At 46.7% G+C, this 16,530-nt stretch overlaps 1 protein-coding gene across 1 annotated transcript in view; it reads right to left on the reverse strand.

The window, feature by feature from the left end:
• Window positions 1-15,273: 15,273 nt before the first annotated feature.
• cnbd1 (cyclic nucleotide binding domain containing 1) overlaps window positions 15,274-16,530 on the reverse strand; it is a 21,322-nt gene continuing 20,065 nt past the window's right edge. The window contains 2 exon segments of the mRNA XM_076994640.1: window positions 15,274-15,445; window positions 15,712-15,796. Of these exon segments, the coding sequence (XP_076850755.1) occupies window positions 15,274-15,445; window positions 15,712-15,796 (257 nt within the window).

Below are 16,530 nucleotides of genomic sequence, written 5' to 3' on the forward strand. Positions count from 1 at the left end.
TTGCGCTTCTTGGCCAGACACCGGTCCAAGTAGCTACAGGCTGTAGGCGGTATCATCAGTGGCGTCTCCAATGGCAGGGCAACGTGGCTCAACCTTAGGCTTAACATGTGGAAAATCATTAAATGAGTAAGATTTACCAAACATGTACACCTCACAACAGTGGAAAACCTCATTGTACATTACACAGGGAGTTGTTGTGTGTTGAGTCACCAGCGTTAATCTCACAGCCGAGAGCCCTGAGGATAGTGGTTCTGTCTGCTGGCTGTCAAATCCTGAACGAAAATCTAAAGCTGGTGTCAGGTCCATTTTAACATGAGATCCCTCTTACTCTCCACAGTCTCTAAAGGCCAGTGTGGAGGGAGAGGACTCACCCAGAACCTGGAGCTGACCCAGTAGAGCGCACAAGGAAGTAGAAACAAGTCCAGTGGACATTCACACTCGCATTTAAAAACAGTTTGTAGCTGTAAGTTGTCAAATAAAATGAACAGCCAGAGGGACTCAGTAATCTAAAACGCGTGTGACCTAATCCAGAACGTGATCTCAGCCCCTCCCCCTAAAACCCCTCAACCTTGTCACACTTCAACGCCACGTTAGAGAGGGAGGGGCATATCTGAAACAAAACACATTTTCATAATCAAGCCCTTTATACCTGGTTGCCACAGCGACGGCATGTCCTTGATCCTCTCCCACGGCATTCAGGAACAGGGCGTGGCTTAGAGGCCGTGGAGGCGGAGCCCCGTGCCCTCTGCACACAGAGGCCCATTACATCGTGATTAATCGGGCCAGACGGCACATATCTGGGGAAGACGAAACGAGGGGAAAAAGTGAAACGCTCCTCCATTGTGATTAAGATGGAAGTTCACTGGCACTACAGTACAGTGGCAAAAGCCCAGGGGAGGAGAGCATGTAAATGTAGATATGACCACATGCCTATATAAGGGAGGAGAAGATGATGCCTTCTGCTAGCAAGACTCTGCTACCTCTCATTAGGCTGGTCGCCCAGTCCACTGGGCTCTGAGCACATGTGCAATGGTTCCATGGTCCAGCACTACACAGGCAGGTGACCGGGGAGGGGACACGTCCCGTACCGGTCCGTCTGCTGCATTTTAGCAGGAGAAGAGCTTGATTTGGTACCACTGACATAGCTGCTCGTCTGTGTGAGACGAGCACACACCTGCCCGCCTAAGACATGGCAACCTCTCACCTTTCAGGGGTGTAAAACAGGGTTCACCTCCGCAGTGAACAGTTATTGACCCTGCAGCATCTAAATAAGTTACAGATTGTGGATTTAAGTCGGTTGACAAACATCTAGTGTCATGATTGTGTTGCAGGCACATTGGTCTTCTTCTCCCAAGATGGAACTGTAAGTTAGAACACTGGATGCACCTGAACCGTTTCTCTGATTTTCCAGACCCACACACAACAAACTCACAGAAACACCATATAATAACGTTATTAACTAACTGGAAGATGAAGTGAAGGCAATAGTCAAACAATGAACCACGGTGTTACAACATTGGCATCGAAAGCCGAATAGGCTTTTAAATGAAGTCTAGTTTAAATTCTTTCAAGTTTGAAAAATGTAACTGGCTGGTTATTTTATTATACAAAAAATCCAGTGTTTGCTGTATTCAGTCACATCACCCCATCTGTGCTCGGTCAGACCAGAGGTTTCCAGTGTCATATGCTGCTGGTCCACCCAGCAGGGCGAGACCACGTGACCTCCATGGAATAGCACACGTTTGGACGTTTGGACGTGTGGATGTTAGCTGTGCTAAGCGTTGTGGTCGCCACATGCAAGCACGTGGTTTGTTGTCAAGCACCTGTGAGGTCCTGCTGAGCAAGACACTTCAATCTCTTCACACGGGAAGTGGAGAGAAGCAAGCCCTCTAAATCCTTCACTCCTTCCCTCCCATGAGGATGGAATCGTTTCTGACCCTCTCCTCTACCCAGGGGCACCTCCAGGCCATGCTGAGAGAGTGGATGTCAAACAGGCCCTTCCCACCAGAACCTTCCCAGAAAACGCGATGGTATCATCCCCATATCTCCTCATTACCACAAAGTGCATTAGAGGACAACGACTTCTCCACACTCTAATGTCATCCAGACCACAACAGCATCTCCAAACTGCATCTCCTCGCCCTAACAATGTTATGTAGTTCTTCTAATTAGAGGGTGATGCACTGCTTAGGGCATGCATAAATAAATTATAAATAAACAAATAAATAATGAAAAAATAAACAAGACAGTGGATACGTGCAGGCCGTCAACACTGCCCACAGAATGTAATTTGTTGTTATGTGCTTTCATTTTGTCACCTAATCAAGCCACTCACAGATGGGTTTTCTTTGTACGCTGACATTTAATCTGCAGCGCTGACGCTCAGACATGAGTGTGAGGTGAGGGGTGGAGAAGTGGGGTGTGAATTAAAAGAACTCTGCAGGGCAAACTCCTCCAGAGCGTCTGCTAGTGCATCAGGACACTGGGCTGAGAGTGTGATAGTAGAGCTGTCTTCAGGAAGCTGTGTGAATCACAGCACCAGCGGACAGGAAGTCTGAGTTTAAACAGAAGACCTTAACGCACTGGTCACAAGACAGGGCACGCGGGAGCTACACACGTCTAGATTTGACAAGACGATGGACTTCTCAGACCTTCTTTGTTTCCTTAACACTTAATTCCTTCTCCAAGTGTGCTGCTCTGTGTGGCAGCTGGAATGAAGACCTCCCTTCCTTCGGGCCCGTCGGGTACCACTGGATTAAGCTTCTAATCGATCAATCGATCACTCGCTTCTGGAATTTTAGATTCGAACTGACCCTTTCGAATGCTGAACTGGGATCTCAGATGAGAAAGTAAATGTTTGTCTCTCACAGCCTGAACCGCCTCAAAATTACTGCCACACTGGACAAAACTCATCGCCAACAAAGGCACGAGCACTCTCTCTCTTTTATGAGCCAGCTTCGTCTTTCAAACGAGTCAAAATCCAGCGTAAACAGAACGACCCATGGCCATTAATATATTCAAAGCTCATATTAATCATTCCTCTTTAAAGTCCTCTCAACGGCATGTGCGGTGAGCCGTTCAACCCCTGTCTGGAAAGACCGTCCACGCAAAACAGCCCCACTCTGGAAGTCTGGACTGCAGAGCGGGACGTGGCCATATTTGTTCGGGACTGAAGTGCATATGGTTCCACTTTCCCTCAAGGCCAATGGCCAAGAGGTCAGCGCCTCTCTCCCCCCCTTCTCCGTCTCCGTCTCTGCTCCTTATTTAGAATCAGATGTAATAAGGTCCAGGCATGCGTGGTCTTCCATGTGCCATAACATCTTAATGGCCGCTGTTTGGAAACCCATCCTTTATGTGTTCCTACAACACACAAGTCTGTGAAAGACTAGGGATGCCTTATTGATCAAACTCATCTGATTCAGATGTACAGGTTTACAGGTTTACGCTCCATACTGACACAGAAGATCATGTTACAAACATGGTACACGCCCTCTCAATACTCCTACCAGCACCGGGCTTCTGGTTCCAAGCAACCAAACATTCAGAGCCTGAGAAAACCTCGTTTGTGACACAGGGAACTTACTATAATTTCTCCGATAAGTAAATAAATGAGCTTGTGAATTATCATTGTCTGGCACCCTTGCAGTTCCCATGAATCCTGCGCAGACTTAGCCGCAGCTAAATTTAACCGCCCGTTTCCAGAACCAGTCACTTTCGTTCAATTTATAAATGCCATGTTCAACATTAGAAATGAGAAGCAGATGGTTTATCTGTGTGTACCTTGGACGCAGGGCGAGACGCACTCCCGCACGGTGGAGCTCACGTTGGTGACGTTCATCATGACCTGCTGATGCATTTCTAAGGAGCTTATTTGGCTGCAGAGCAATCTGCACATGCATCTCACGCAACCATCACACCATCAAACCATCACACCATCAAACCATCACGCTCGGCGCACCAGCACAGCCACGTGAACGAGGCGGGAGTAGGCGGCCGGGCCGGGCCGTATCACACCTGCCTGTCTGGGCCCTGGCAGGAAATGAGCCTGGGAGGGAGGGATGATAAGGACGATGAAGGAGAGGAACGTCTCCCGAGCTGCGTCCTCTCAGCAGTTGGCGCTCCTCCACCACAGGAACACTGAACTGAGGGTATGTGACCGTGGCAGGGGAGACAGAGACCTGGGGGACGTTACGTGGGAGCATGTCAAAGGTCACAGTCATGGAAGCAACTGAAATTGAGAGTAAAGGTCCTCACGTGATCCGCCTCTGCCTCGAGGCCCCTCACGTCAGGCCGGCCACAGACCTGACGGGGGGGAGATTTGCTGAGCGTTAGACTCCTCAGAACATCAGTAACACAGGACCCAGTAATCACAAACAAACTTCTATATCACGGGTGGCGTCTTGAAAAGCTCACAGCATGAGGTAGCTATATGTCAGATGAACTGAGGCATCTAGAGGTATCATTATCTGTGCTATTTCACTTCATATACAATTCCTTTGTACTTCTCCATTTATGACAAATTGCACAATATATGAGATATACAAAGCACATTAGAAACAGAAACACCAACAGAAATAACAATGTGATTCTGCCCAAGTCTAACCAGTGGCTCACAGTGTTTTAGTCTTGCTTCAATATTATGGAATTAGTACAAGTGCTGGTTTCTAATGCATTGAGAATTGAGACAGGAAAAAAATATTAATATATTATGAACAGAGTAAGATTTCTGGACAGATAATACGCGTGTAAGAGGCAGCATAGAGGAATACGGACGATTTAAACAGTGGGCCAGGAAGCTGGTCACACACACATCGATTTGGTGTCTGTCCTGTGTATTAATGTGAGGTATTTGACATTGTGTGCATGTGTGTGTGCTTTGTGTGTGCGTGTGTGCATGTGTGTGTGCGTGTGTGTGTGTGTGTGTGTGTGTGTGTGTGTGTGTGTGTGTGTGTGTGTGTGTGTGTGTGTGCGTCTATGGTGGGGAGGGGGTTGTATGTGCCACAGAAGTAGGACGGTTGATGCCCAGACTACAGAGGTTGCCGTTCATTAAGAGAGAAGACAGACACCACGCCAGGGTAATTGCACTGTTTATCCATTACTATTTCCGTTCATATATCAGCCACTGAGAAAACAGTGCAGGATGTCGGCGGGTGCATGCGTGTGACGCAGACGCGGGACCGTTCATGTGCCCCGCGCCGGCACAGAGCAGTCTCCGCCGCCCAACGTCAATCCAGAGGTTAACACGGCTACAATAAACAAGCCTGTTCTATCTGTGGCTCTGGTGCCTAGTGTTTATATAGCCCACATTAGTCAAATGTGGCCAACACATGCACAAGGACCCGTCGTACATACCAAAACACACACCGCTGCACTCTCTAACCATGTTTATTTTGTTTTTATTTTGTGTCGGAGAACCAGCTACAGTTTGAAACAGCACAACATCACTTTGTCCAGAAGGTTTCGGTATTCTGCTTTGGTTCTAATTATGAAGGCTGGAAGGCTGAGCAGGGGGCTCGTGTCCAGCGATGAGGGCTAGTGAAGTTCACTCTTTATTTAAAGACTCGTCATTGATTTCCTCCCCTCATCTCCCACGGTGATAATGTCGCTGCACCTATGTGTACCCGTCACCTCTCAGCACACGCTCTCAGGCCTTCTTCAAACACAGGAAGTGGCCGTGTCATTTCCTCTCCCACGTCACGTTCACACAGAGACACTGTGCGTCTCCCACTCTGGCAGCAGCTGTGAGGAACGCTTCACGGGAGAAGCGAAGGTTTGTAGCGTTCGCATTTCCTTGCTAACTCGTGCCGAGGTCAGAGCAAAATAAGATCAAACACTAATGTGAAGTTTGACTGATGTTCATGTTTATTTCATCTGGAGTTCCTTGAAGATCTGGCGAAAACCAACGCTTAACAACGAAAGAGCAAAAGCAATCACTGGCAGTAAAACGTCTTGCAGTAGGGTGCTGGAAAGCATACACTATGAAGCATACACTATAAAGCATACACTTCAAGGGAATCATCTGAGGATAACAAGAGACTAAAAAAGTTTTTTGGAGTATGAATTTGAGTTGAGTGAGTCTGAGACTAAACAGTCCCCAAGAGGGTCACCGAAGGTTAACTTAAACAAACCAAAGTATATTCCATGCGGATTTATTCATGCTAAGCTTCTTGTGCTAAAGCAGACAGCAGAAGGATAGACCGGCTTTACTGCTAAATCATTACGTTTTATAGAACGTAAGCCAAAAGTGTACCGGCCACTTCAGACAATGATCCAAGTTTCCTCTCTTTTCTTTGAGGTACTGTAGCCAAAGGCTATCCATTAACGTTGCTGTTTGGGAGACGTTTAGCATATGCATAGGACACGCAGCGGCAGGGATGTGAGGAAGAGGAGGGATGTGAGGAAGAGGAGTCTGCGTCTTGTCTCAGTGAAGACAGCTCAGGCCATAACACAATCAAACGCACATTTAGCTGTCCGAACGGTCAATGACAAGAGGCCCTTTGCTCTTTTGTTGAGAGAAGACGGGTAGTTTGTGGAATTTGTGACTGTAACTGAAAGGACTTTCCTGTCAAAGACTCAGAACAAAGACAAACAAAAGTCTGAAGAACCTTTGTGATGAAGCTGGTGTCAGTGGGAAAGAACCGATCTCTGGAAACTTCCGACCTGGTGTGTTCTGGCTCTGAAAGTGATTTTAAACACGAGGGCACCCACGCCGGGTTGAGAGGGAGCGCCCGGTCCCTGTCCGGTTCTGTCAAGTGGGATAATTACAACATTATGTTTCCGTCCCCCGTGTCCCCTGGCAAGCCTTTCGGAAGCCCGGTGGAACAAGCTGGCTGATTGAGAATAATTGCATCTTGTTTGAAAAGCTTTTGAAAAAGAGACAAGAAGGGGGGGGGGGGGGGGGATCTTTTACACAATGGCACAGAGAGAGAGCACTTGTGGGGGTTTTTATTGCTGAGGAGAGCAGGAATACAAGCTCCAAAAAGGAAGTGACTTTCTGACTGAAAAGGAAATGACTTACTGACTGAAAAGGAAGTGACTTACTGACCAGCCCTACAATGGGTGTCAGTGGTTGTTTTCATACATTCATGTATACCAAAAACAGCAACGTGGGCTTTATCAACAAAAATGTCTGACGGCCTGAGTCATGTGGATTTGTGTGTGTGTGTGTGTGTGTGTGTGTGTGTGTGTGTGTGTGTGTGTGTGTGTGTGTGTGTGTGTGTGTGTGTGTGTGTGTGTGTGTGTGTGTGTGCGCGCGTTTGTGTATCTATGTACAGGGGACCATGCATGCCTGGTTCTTTTCAGCTATGTTTCTTGGTCCTTTGGTCAGTGTCCATTCGCCACAAAGCACGATGAATCCCACTGTTAAAAGAGGGCACCAGACAACACCTGTTTCTGTAGAGACAGAGCCATAGAGAGAGAACGGATGCTCAGCAAAACATGTGCCTCATTTTGTACTTCATGATGGCAAGTAATAAGGTGCCAGCCCATAAATCACTTCAGGAACTGCTTGCCTTGACATTCTTAAATACATAAGGCAGACAAGATGGAACACATGGTGTCTGTGCAAAAGACAAATATGGGCTCCCTCTCAGTGTTGGAGAAAGTGTCGACACGCACCACAGTGTTTCCTGGACGAGATCATTAAAGGGCCCATTCTTCCCCTCACTTCAATGGGATAACATTGTTTATTCCACTGGCACCAGAGTGACACTGTACACGCACATAGACTACACCTCACACTGTACACGCACATAGACTACACCTCACACTGTACACGCACATAGACTATACCTCACACTGTACACGCACCTCACACTGTACACGCACATAGACTACACCTCACACTGTACACGCACATAGACTATACCTCACACTGTACACGCACCTCACACTGTACACGCACATAGACTACACCTCACACTGTACACACACATAGACTACACCTCACACTGTACACACACATAGACTACACCTCACACTGTACACGCACATAGACTACACCTCACACTGTACACGCACATAGACTACACCTCACACTGTACACACACATAGACTACACCTCACACTGTACACGCACATAGACTACACCTCACACTGTACACGCACCTCACACTGTACACGCACATAGACTACACCTCACACTGTACACGCACATAGACTACACCTCACACTGTACACACACATAGACTACACCTCACACTGTACACACACATAGACTACACCTCACACTGTACACGCACCTCACACTGTACACGCACATAGACTACACCTCACACTGTACACACACATAGACTACACCTCACACTGTACACGCACCTCACACTGTACACGCACATAGACTACACCTCACACTGTACACGCACATAGACTACACCTCACACTGTACACACACATAGACTACACCTCACACTGTACACGCACCTCACACTGTACATGCACATAGACTACACCTCACACTGTACACACACATAGACTACACCTCACACTGTACACGCACATAGACTACACCTCACACTGTACACGCACCTCACACTGTACACGCACATAGACTACACCTCACACTGTACACACACATAGACTACACCTCACACTGTACACGCACATAGACTACACCTCACACTGTACACGCACATAGACTACACCTCACACTGTACACGCACCTCACACTGTACACGCACATAGACTACACCTCACACTGTACACACACATAGACTACACCTCACACTGTACACGCACATAGACTACACCTCACACTGTACACGCACATAGACTACACCTCACACTGTACACACACATAGACTACACCTCACACTGTACACGCACATAGACTACACCTCACACTGTACACGCACATAGACTACACCTCACACTGTACACACACATAGACTACACCTCACACTGTACACGCACATAGACTACACCTCACACTGTACACACACATAGACTACACCTCACACTGTACACGCATATAGACTACACCTCACACTGTACACGCACCTCACACTTTACACGCACATAGACTACACCTCACACTGTACACGCACATAGACTACACCTCACACTGTACACGCACATAGACTACACCTCACACTGTACACGCACCTCACACTGTACACGCACATAGACTACACCTCACACTGTACACACACATACAGTAGACTACACCTCACACTGCACATGCACATAGACTACACCTCACACTGTACACGCACATAGACTACACCTCACACTGTATACACACATAGACTACACCTCACACTGTACACGCACATAGACTACACCTCACACTGTATACACACATAGACTACACCTCACACTGTACATGCACATAGACTACACCTCACACTGTACACACACATAGACTACACCTCACACTGTACACGCACAGACTACACCTCAAACTGTATACACACATAGACTACACATCACACTGTACACACACATAGACTACACCTCACACTGTACACACACAGACTACACCTCAAACTGTATACGCACAGACTACACCTCAAACTGTATACGCACATAGACTACACCTCACACTGTACACGAACATAGACTACACCTCACACTGTACACGCACAGACTACACCTCAAACTGTATACACACATAGACTACACCTCACACTGTACACACACATAGACTACACCTCAAACTGTATACGCACAGACTACACCTCAAACTGTATATGCACATAGACTACACCTCACACTGTACACGCACATAGACTACACCTCACACTGTACACACACATAGACTACACCTCACACTGTACACGCACAGACTACACCTCAAACTGTATACGCACATAGACTACACATCACACTGTACACACACATAGACTACACCTCAAACTGTATACGCACAACTACACCTCAAACTATATACGCACATAGACTACACCTCACACTGTACACGCACATAGACTACACCTCACACTGTACACGCACATAGACTACACCTCACACTGTACACACACATAGACTACACCTCACACTGTACACGCACAGACTACACCTTAAACTGTATACGCACATAGACTACACATCACACTGTACACGCACATAGACTACACCTCACACTGTACACACACATAGACTACACCTCACACTGTACACGCACAGACTACACATCACACTGTACACGCACATAGACTACACCTCACATTGTACACGCACATAGACTACACCTAGCACTATACACACACACAGACCTCACACTGTACACACAGACTACACACACATAAACTACACATCACACTGTACACACATAGACTACACCTCACACTGTACACAAACATAGACTACACCTCACACTGTACACATAGACTACACATCACACTGTACACGCACATAGACTACACATCACACTGTACACACAGACTACACATTACACTGTACACACACACACAAACACAAAAGAATGCAATTAGTGTTACTCTACAAACATGCTGCTTGTTATATATAAACTTATAGTTGATGTATAGTTGATGACAGCCTCTAGTATAAACAAGCTACCATGACAGTACTAATTTGACACACATAGACTACACATCACACTGTACACACACATAGACTACACCTCACACTGTACACACACAGACTACACCTCAAACTGTATACGCACAGACTACACCTCAAACTGTATACGCACATAGACTACACCTCACACTGTACACGAACATAGACTACACCTCACACTGTACACGCACAGACTACACCTCAAACTGTATACACACATAGACTACACCTCACACTGTACACACACATAGACTACACCTCAAACTGTATACGCACAGACTACACCTCAAACTGTATATGCACATAGACTACACCTCACACTGTACACGCACATAGACTACACCTCACACTGTACACACACATAGACTACACCTCACACTGTACACGCACAGACTACACCTCAAACTGTATACGCACATAGACTACACATCACACTGTACACACACATAGACTACACCTCAAACTGTATACGCACAACTACACCTCAAACTATATACGCACATAGACTACACCTCACACTGTACACGCACATAGACTACACCTCACACTGTACACGCACATAGACTACACCTCACACTGTACACACACATAGACTACACCTCACACTGTACACGCACAGACTACACCTTAAACTGTATACGCACATAGACTACACATCACACTGTACACGCACATAGACTACACCTCACACTGTACACACACATAGACTACACCTCACACTGTACACGCACAGACTACACATCACACTGTACACGCACATAGACTACACCTCACATTGTACACGCACATAGACTACACCTAGCACTATACACACACACAGACCTCACACTGTACACACAGACTACACACACATAAACTACACATCACACTGTACACACATAGACTACACCTCACACTGTACACAAACATAGACTACACCTCACACTGTACACATAGACTACACATCACACTGTACACGCACATAGACTACACATCACACTGTACACACAGACTACACATTACACTGTACACACACACACAAACACAAAAGAATGCAATTAGTGTTACTCTACAAACATGCTGCTTGTTATATATAAACTTATAGTTGATGTATAGTTGATGACAGCCTCTAGTATAAACAAGCTACCATGACAGTACTAATTTGACACTCCCTTCAGCCTGGAGGGTAGAGCATATCTAACCTGGAATGTGGAGAATATCTAATCTGGAGTGTGGACAACATCTACTCTGGAGTGAAGAGCATATCTAATCTGGACTGTGGAGCATATCTAATCTGGAGCCTGCTCTTTATTCAATTTATTTAGCCACATATTGATTAGTTCAAGTCAGACATATTTGTCACGGGAATTAACGGTTGGTATGTGTGTAAAAATAAATTTAAAAATAACATTTTACACTTGGCACAATGCAGTCAGACAAGTACCGTTCTCCTGGCAACCACCAAACCCAGACTCGTACATCATATTGCCAGATGGAGAAGTGTGATTAGTCACTCCAGAGAACGTGCGTCCACTGCTCTAGAGTCCAGTGGCTACGTGCTTTACACCACTGCATCTGACGCTTTACGTTGCACTTGGTGATGTATGGCTTGGATGCAGCTGCTCAACCATGTAAACTCATTCCATGAAGCTCTAGGAACACTGTTCTCGAGCTAATCTGAAGGCCACATTAAGTTTGGATGTCTGTGATGATTGACTCTGCAGAAAGTTGGCGACCTCTTCACGATATGTGCTTCAGCATCCACTGACCTCGCTCCGACAGTTTACGTGTCCTACCACTTCATGGGTGAGTTACTGTCGTTCTCAAACACTTCCATTTTCTTCTTCCAACAGCTGACAGTTGACTGTGGAATATTTAGGAGCGAGGAAATTGTTACACAGGTGGCATCCTGAGAGCGACCCATTCTTTCACAAATGTCTGCATGCCTAGGTGCTTAATTTTATACACCTGTATAGAAGTGATTGGAACACCTGGTTCCGATAATTTGGATGGGTGAGTGAATACTTTTGGCAATATATTGTGTATCCTCCGTGTTCTTTTCTGAATTACTTATCCTTATTCTTTATTACACATTGGATCCTTTATTTATCCGTCTATTTTCATGTGATCAATGAGTTTTGAATGTTAAAGCCATTTCTTTTTCTATATTGCCAGATATTGAGATGTAGTCAGGCAGTAGACAGGTTGTGAGACGTAGTGAGGTAGTAGACAGGTATTGGGCTTGAAAGCGCTGACCCTATCTATACTGCAAGATGAAGGCACTAAAACAACTTCAGTGTATATGCAACAATGTGACAACGGGGTTCTTGTTGGTTGGGAATGAAAATAAAAAGTTTATGACCAAACATTCTGCCAGAGGCACAAATGCTCTTCACTGTAATTACAGCACTTTGGAAAAGTGCTAGCTCCAGGATCCCTCCACGACTAGCATTTTCACAGACAGTGACTGACAGGTTTGATTGCCACAGCTGTTTAGAAGTTAAGAAGTTACCATTCACTCCACACCACAAGTGCCACAAAACGCTCTTGAAGATGTGACTCCCGAGGTCGTGGCCTGAAGCTGTGTTCATGCTCTGAGAGTGTACCAGGACAATCGCAGCTTTGCAGCGCACGGCATAGTTCTGTTGGGAAAACACACACACTACTGTATGGAGCCCCAGTTATCATAAATACACCTCATAGCACCACACTGCTACCACTGCACTCACTGAATAAACGAGTGTAAGGGAACTGCCACGTCCCACTAAGAACTGCAGGTGAACAAGTGACAAGAGTGTCTCCACCCAATCATTTTTCATGTATATACACAGAGGAGGGGCTGTGTGTGTCATCCAGGGTGGATGATTTAACTTCCTGCAATATGGCCCCACTGTCTGACGTATCACAGCCACATTCCAGTTCCTTCCACTTGAACAAATTTGATGTCTTCCTCCCTCAAACCCAGCCGTTATAAACAGCCCAGCCACAAATGAGACACACATCCACCCTCCCGACTCATATTAGCGCAGATGAATAAGGTCTCAGGCAGAATTTACAGAGGGCCATTTAAGCAGAGTCCAGAGTCTCAAGCGGGGTCGTCTGTCACTAGTTTGGAGTGGGGGAGTTACCAGACACCCAATAGAGCATGAGCTCTCACAGACGCATTTGTGAACGCGCTGGCCTGACAGATGAGATTACTCAAACAAAAACAAATCTGTCTAATTTTAGACGTGAAGAAACAGCAAGGAACACTGAACGCAAGTTCTTCGCCATCCGTTAATCTGTCAGATTAGCCATTACGGCCCCGTAATTACCGTCTGTTAAGGAACATTTCCATACTTGAGTGTTAAAATAAACTGTTTTGATACTTCAGGGTCTGTGCTCCTGACAGAGACTGTATGGCATGACTGTTGTGTGAAAGAGGCAATTAAATCAACAAGCATTTGGTTTGATGGTAAATGGCTTGAAGTCTGTTGTTCACTTGGAGTGAAATGAGACAATGTAGGAAATGGAGAGGACCTAGCGGTGGGACATAACATTTACATGTACATTTTATGGCATTTGGCAGCCCCACATAACGTGACCCGAGGGGTCACCAGGGGTCAGGCAGAAGATAATCACACTCAGACACATAAAAAGAGTAGACTGCTTCATTTGGGATCGTGAGTGCCATTTGAGTCCCATTGCAGAACTAGGGGCCCCATTGCAAAGCCAAGAGTCCCATCGCAGAACTAGGAGCTGTACAGTCGGCTCCAGCACATCCGGTTTGGCACAGCTCTGCAGACCACACACACTAATATGACAGGTCTGGACAGCTGGGCTGAGACCAGCAGCCTCTTGACAGACAGAGCGTATAGTTTTCCATTTTCACAGAGGCCATCAGAGTCACCGGGGCAAAGAGAGTGAAAGACAATAGTCCTGCGAACCCTCCAGACCAGGGCAGACCACGCATGTCTTCCTCAAAGCGGAGCCCCTTCGTCAAGAGCTTTGGAGAGTGGTGGAGTGCTGAAACCCAGCTAGCGTTTCCAGCGGATTCCCCCCAGCCCAGCCAGAGCGCCTTCTACAGAGCAGTAAAGTAGACAAGAACGATCGCCTTTGCCAAGGAAGCAGGGAAGAGACTGAAGGGGAGTTTGAGATCTGTGAGAACAATGAAGGAAGAAAAAGGAAGTCTGGGAATTAGTACAACTGATGCCTCTCATAAAATCACTGCCAGAGATTTTTTATTGTGGGGGGAGAGGGGGATCAGATGCTGGGCTCGGCCTTGTGCAAACATCCAGAAGGTATCATAGATCAACAAAGCTTTCTGTGAGAAAGGACAGAGAGTAGGTTTGGGGTCAAAGGCAGAGAAGAGTACCTTTTTTGTCATCCTACTCCTTGATTTTCTCCTACATAAGGAGAAACGGGAAAAGTGAAATCAGACTGCAGGAGCAGACGAGGTCAACGGTGAGCTGGCATGCTGAGGGCCCTAGGGTCCACACACTGACTACATGGTGGGATTCTCCCTCCACACGAAGCCCATCACAGTTTCTCACCTGACAGAGCTTCCGCACGAGGGCTGTGCGGAGACATGGTCACTGAATCCAGCTCTGTGAAAGACCAAGACATGAGGCAACACAAAAAGACAGTCATTCTGTCAAAGGTCCAACATAACATCGACAGCCTAATTGCACCGTTGATTTCAAATTCATTTTCAATAATTAATCCCATCAAGCACATGCAAGACAATCAGGTGGACAGAAGATCTCCCCATCACACTTCTGCAGGGCAAAGCTCTCATGCAACAGTCTGGCCCTCGTGTGTCTGGGTTTGAAAGCTGAGTGGTGACCCCCCCCCATAGCAGGATGCCGTAACGATGCTACAGGCGTAGGGATGGTCTTGTAGGATGCTCAGTTCTCCGATCGACCCCATGGGGTCCACCACCATGGACCGGATCCCCCCCCACACCCTACAAATCACACACACACTGGGCATCTCAGCAACACCAACCCCAGCTGGTCCTCAGATGAATCTAGCACCAGCTACCCTGGCTAGTCTGAACCACACTGAAAAAATGGATGCCTTATCATATTTGCTGAGAGTTATTGTTTGTTTATCTCCCCATGACTGCCTCAACACTGTCGGATTAAACAGAGCCTGGGCTTACGTGAAGGAAGGTTGTTTTTTATTTTATTTTTTTTTTTTACTAAGACCTTCTTTTGCAGGAGGATTTACAGGGAGCTGGCATCCCGAAAGATGGTGCACTCACCCTCTCGAATGTAGGCCACATAGGGACACACTCTCCCCTCCCTTGCCACCACTGCACAGCACAAACACATCTTCACAAAGAAAAAGAAATAGCAGAGCTCCATTACCCTCCGAGCTCCCTCTCTTATTGGAGAGCAGTGATCGGCACTGAACACAGGGATGCAAGAACACTGAACAAATGAAACGCAGCCCTCTTTTGTGGGTTTCTAATGCTGTCAACACGCGTGTCTGGGTGCGTGCATGCTTTATGCCAGCCGGTACAACTCGTACCACACAAGAGGGGCGGAGCCTCATCCACTACGTGCGTAATGAATAAACCGCTGGGAACAATAACACCCGTGGGGAGTGGGGGGGTCCGAGAGGGTGGGAAGAGGTCCACTGGAAATGACGGACGTAATCTGTGTTTTAGGAGAAGCCCCAAGAGCAGAGAGATTATTTCTTCAGATTATTTCTTCAACTTGAGGTTGGTTTGTAGAGGTGAGCATTAAACTGATTTACAGTGAGTTCTTAATGGTGGGGGGGAAAACACAGTATATCAGTCCTGACAGGTGTTTTTAAATCCCATCTCTGTGAAGCAGCGCGCCGGACACACCACACCCATCTGTCTGCTGGGTGACAGCAGTCTGGGCTTCTGGAATAGACCCAAACGTCGAGAGAGGACCTGGCGGAACCAAGCCCATAAACAGAGTGCAGTCTACCCACTCAGCACCCCCCCCCCCCAACCTAATGCATCACTACTGAAGATCACACTCGCTCCATATCTCTTCCACAGCCATCGAAAAACTA

The sequence above is a fragment of the Brachyhypopomus gauderio genome, unplaced genomic scaffold (genome assembly GCF_052324685.1).
Source record: "Brachyhypopomus gauderio isolate BG-103 unplaced genomic scaffold, BGAUD_0.2 sc153, whole genome shotgun sequence".
In the NCBI taxonomy this organism is placed as follows: Eukaryota; Metazoa; Chordata; class Actinopteri; order Gymnotiformes; family Hypopomidae; genus Brachyhypopomus; species Brachyhypopomus gauderio.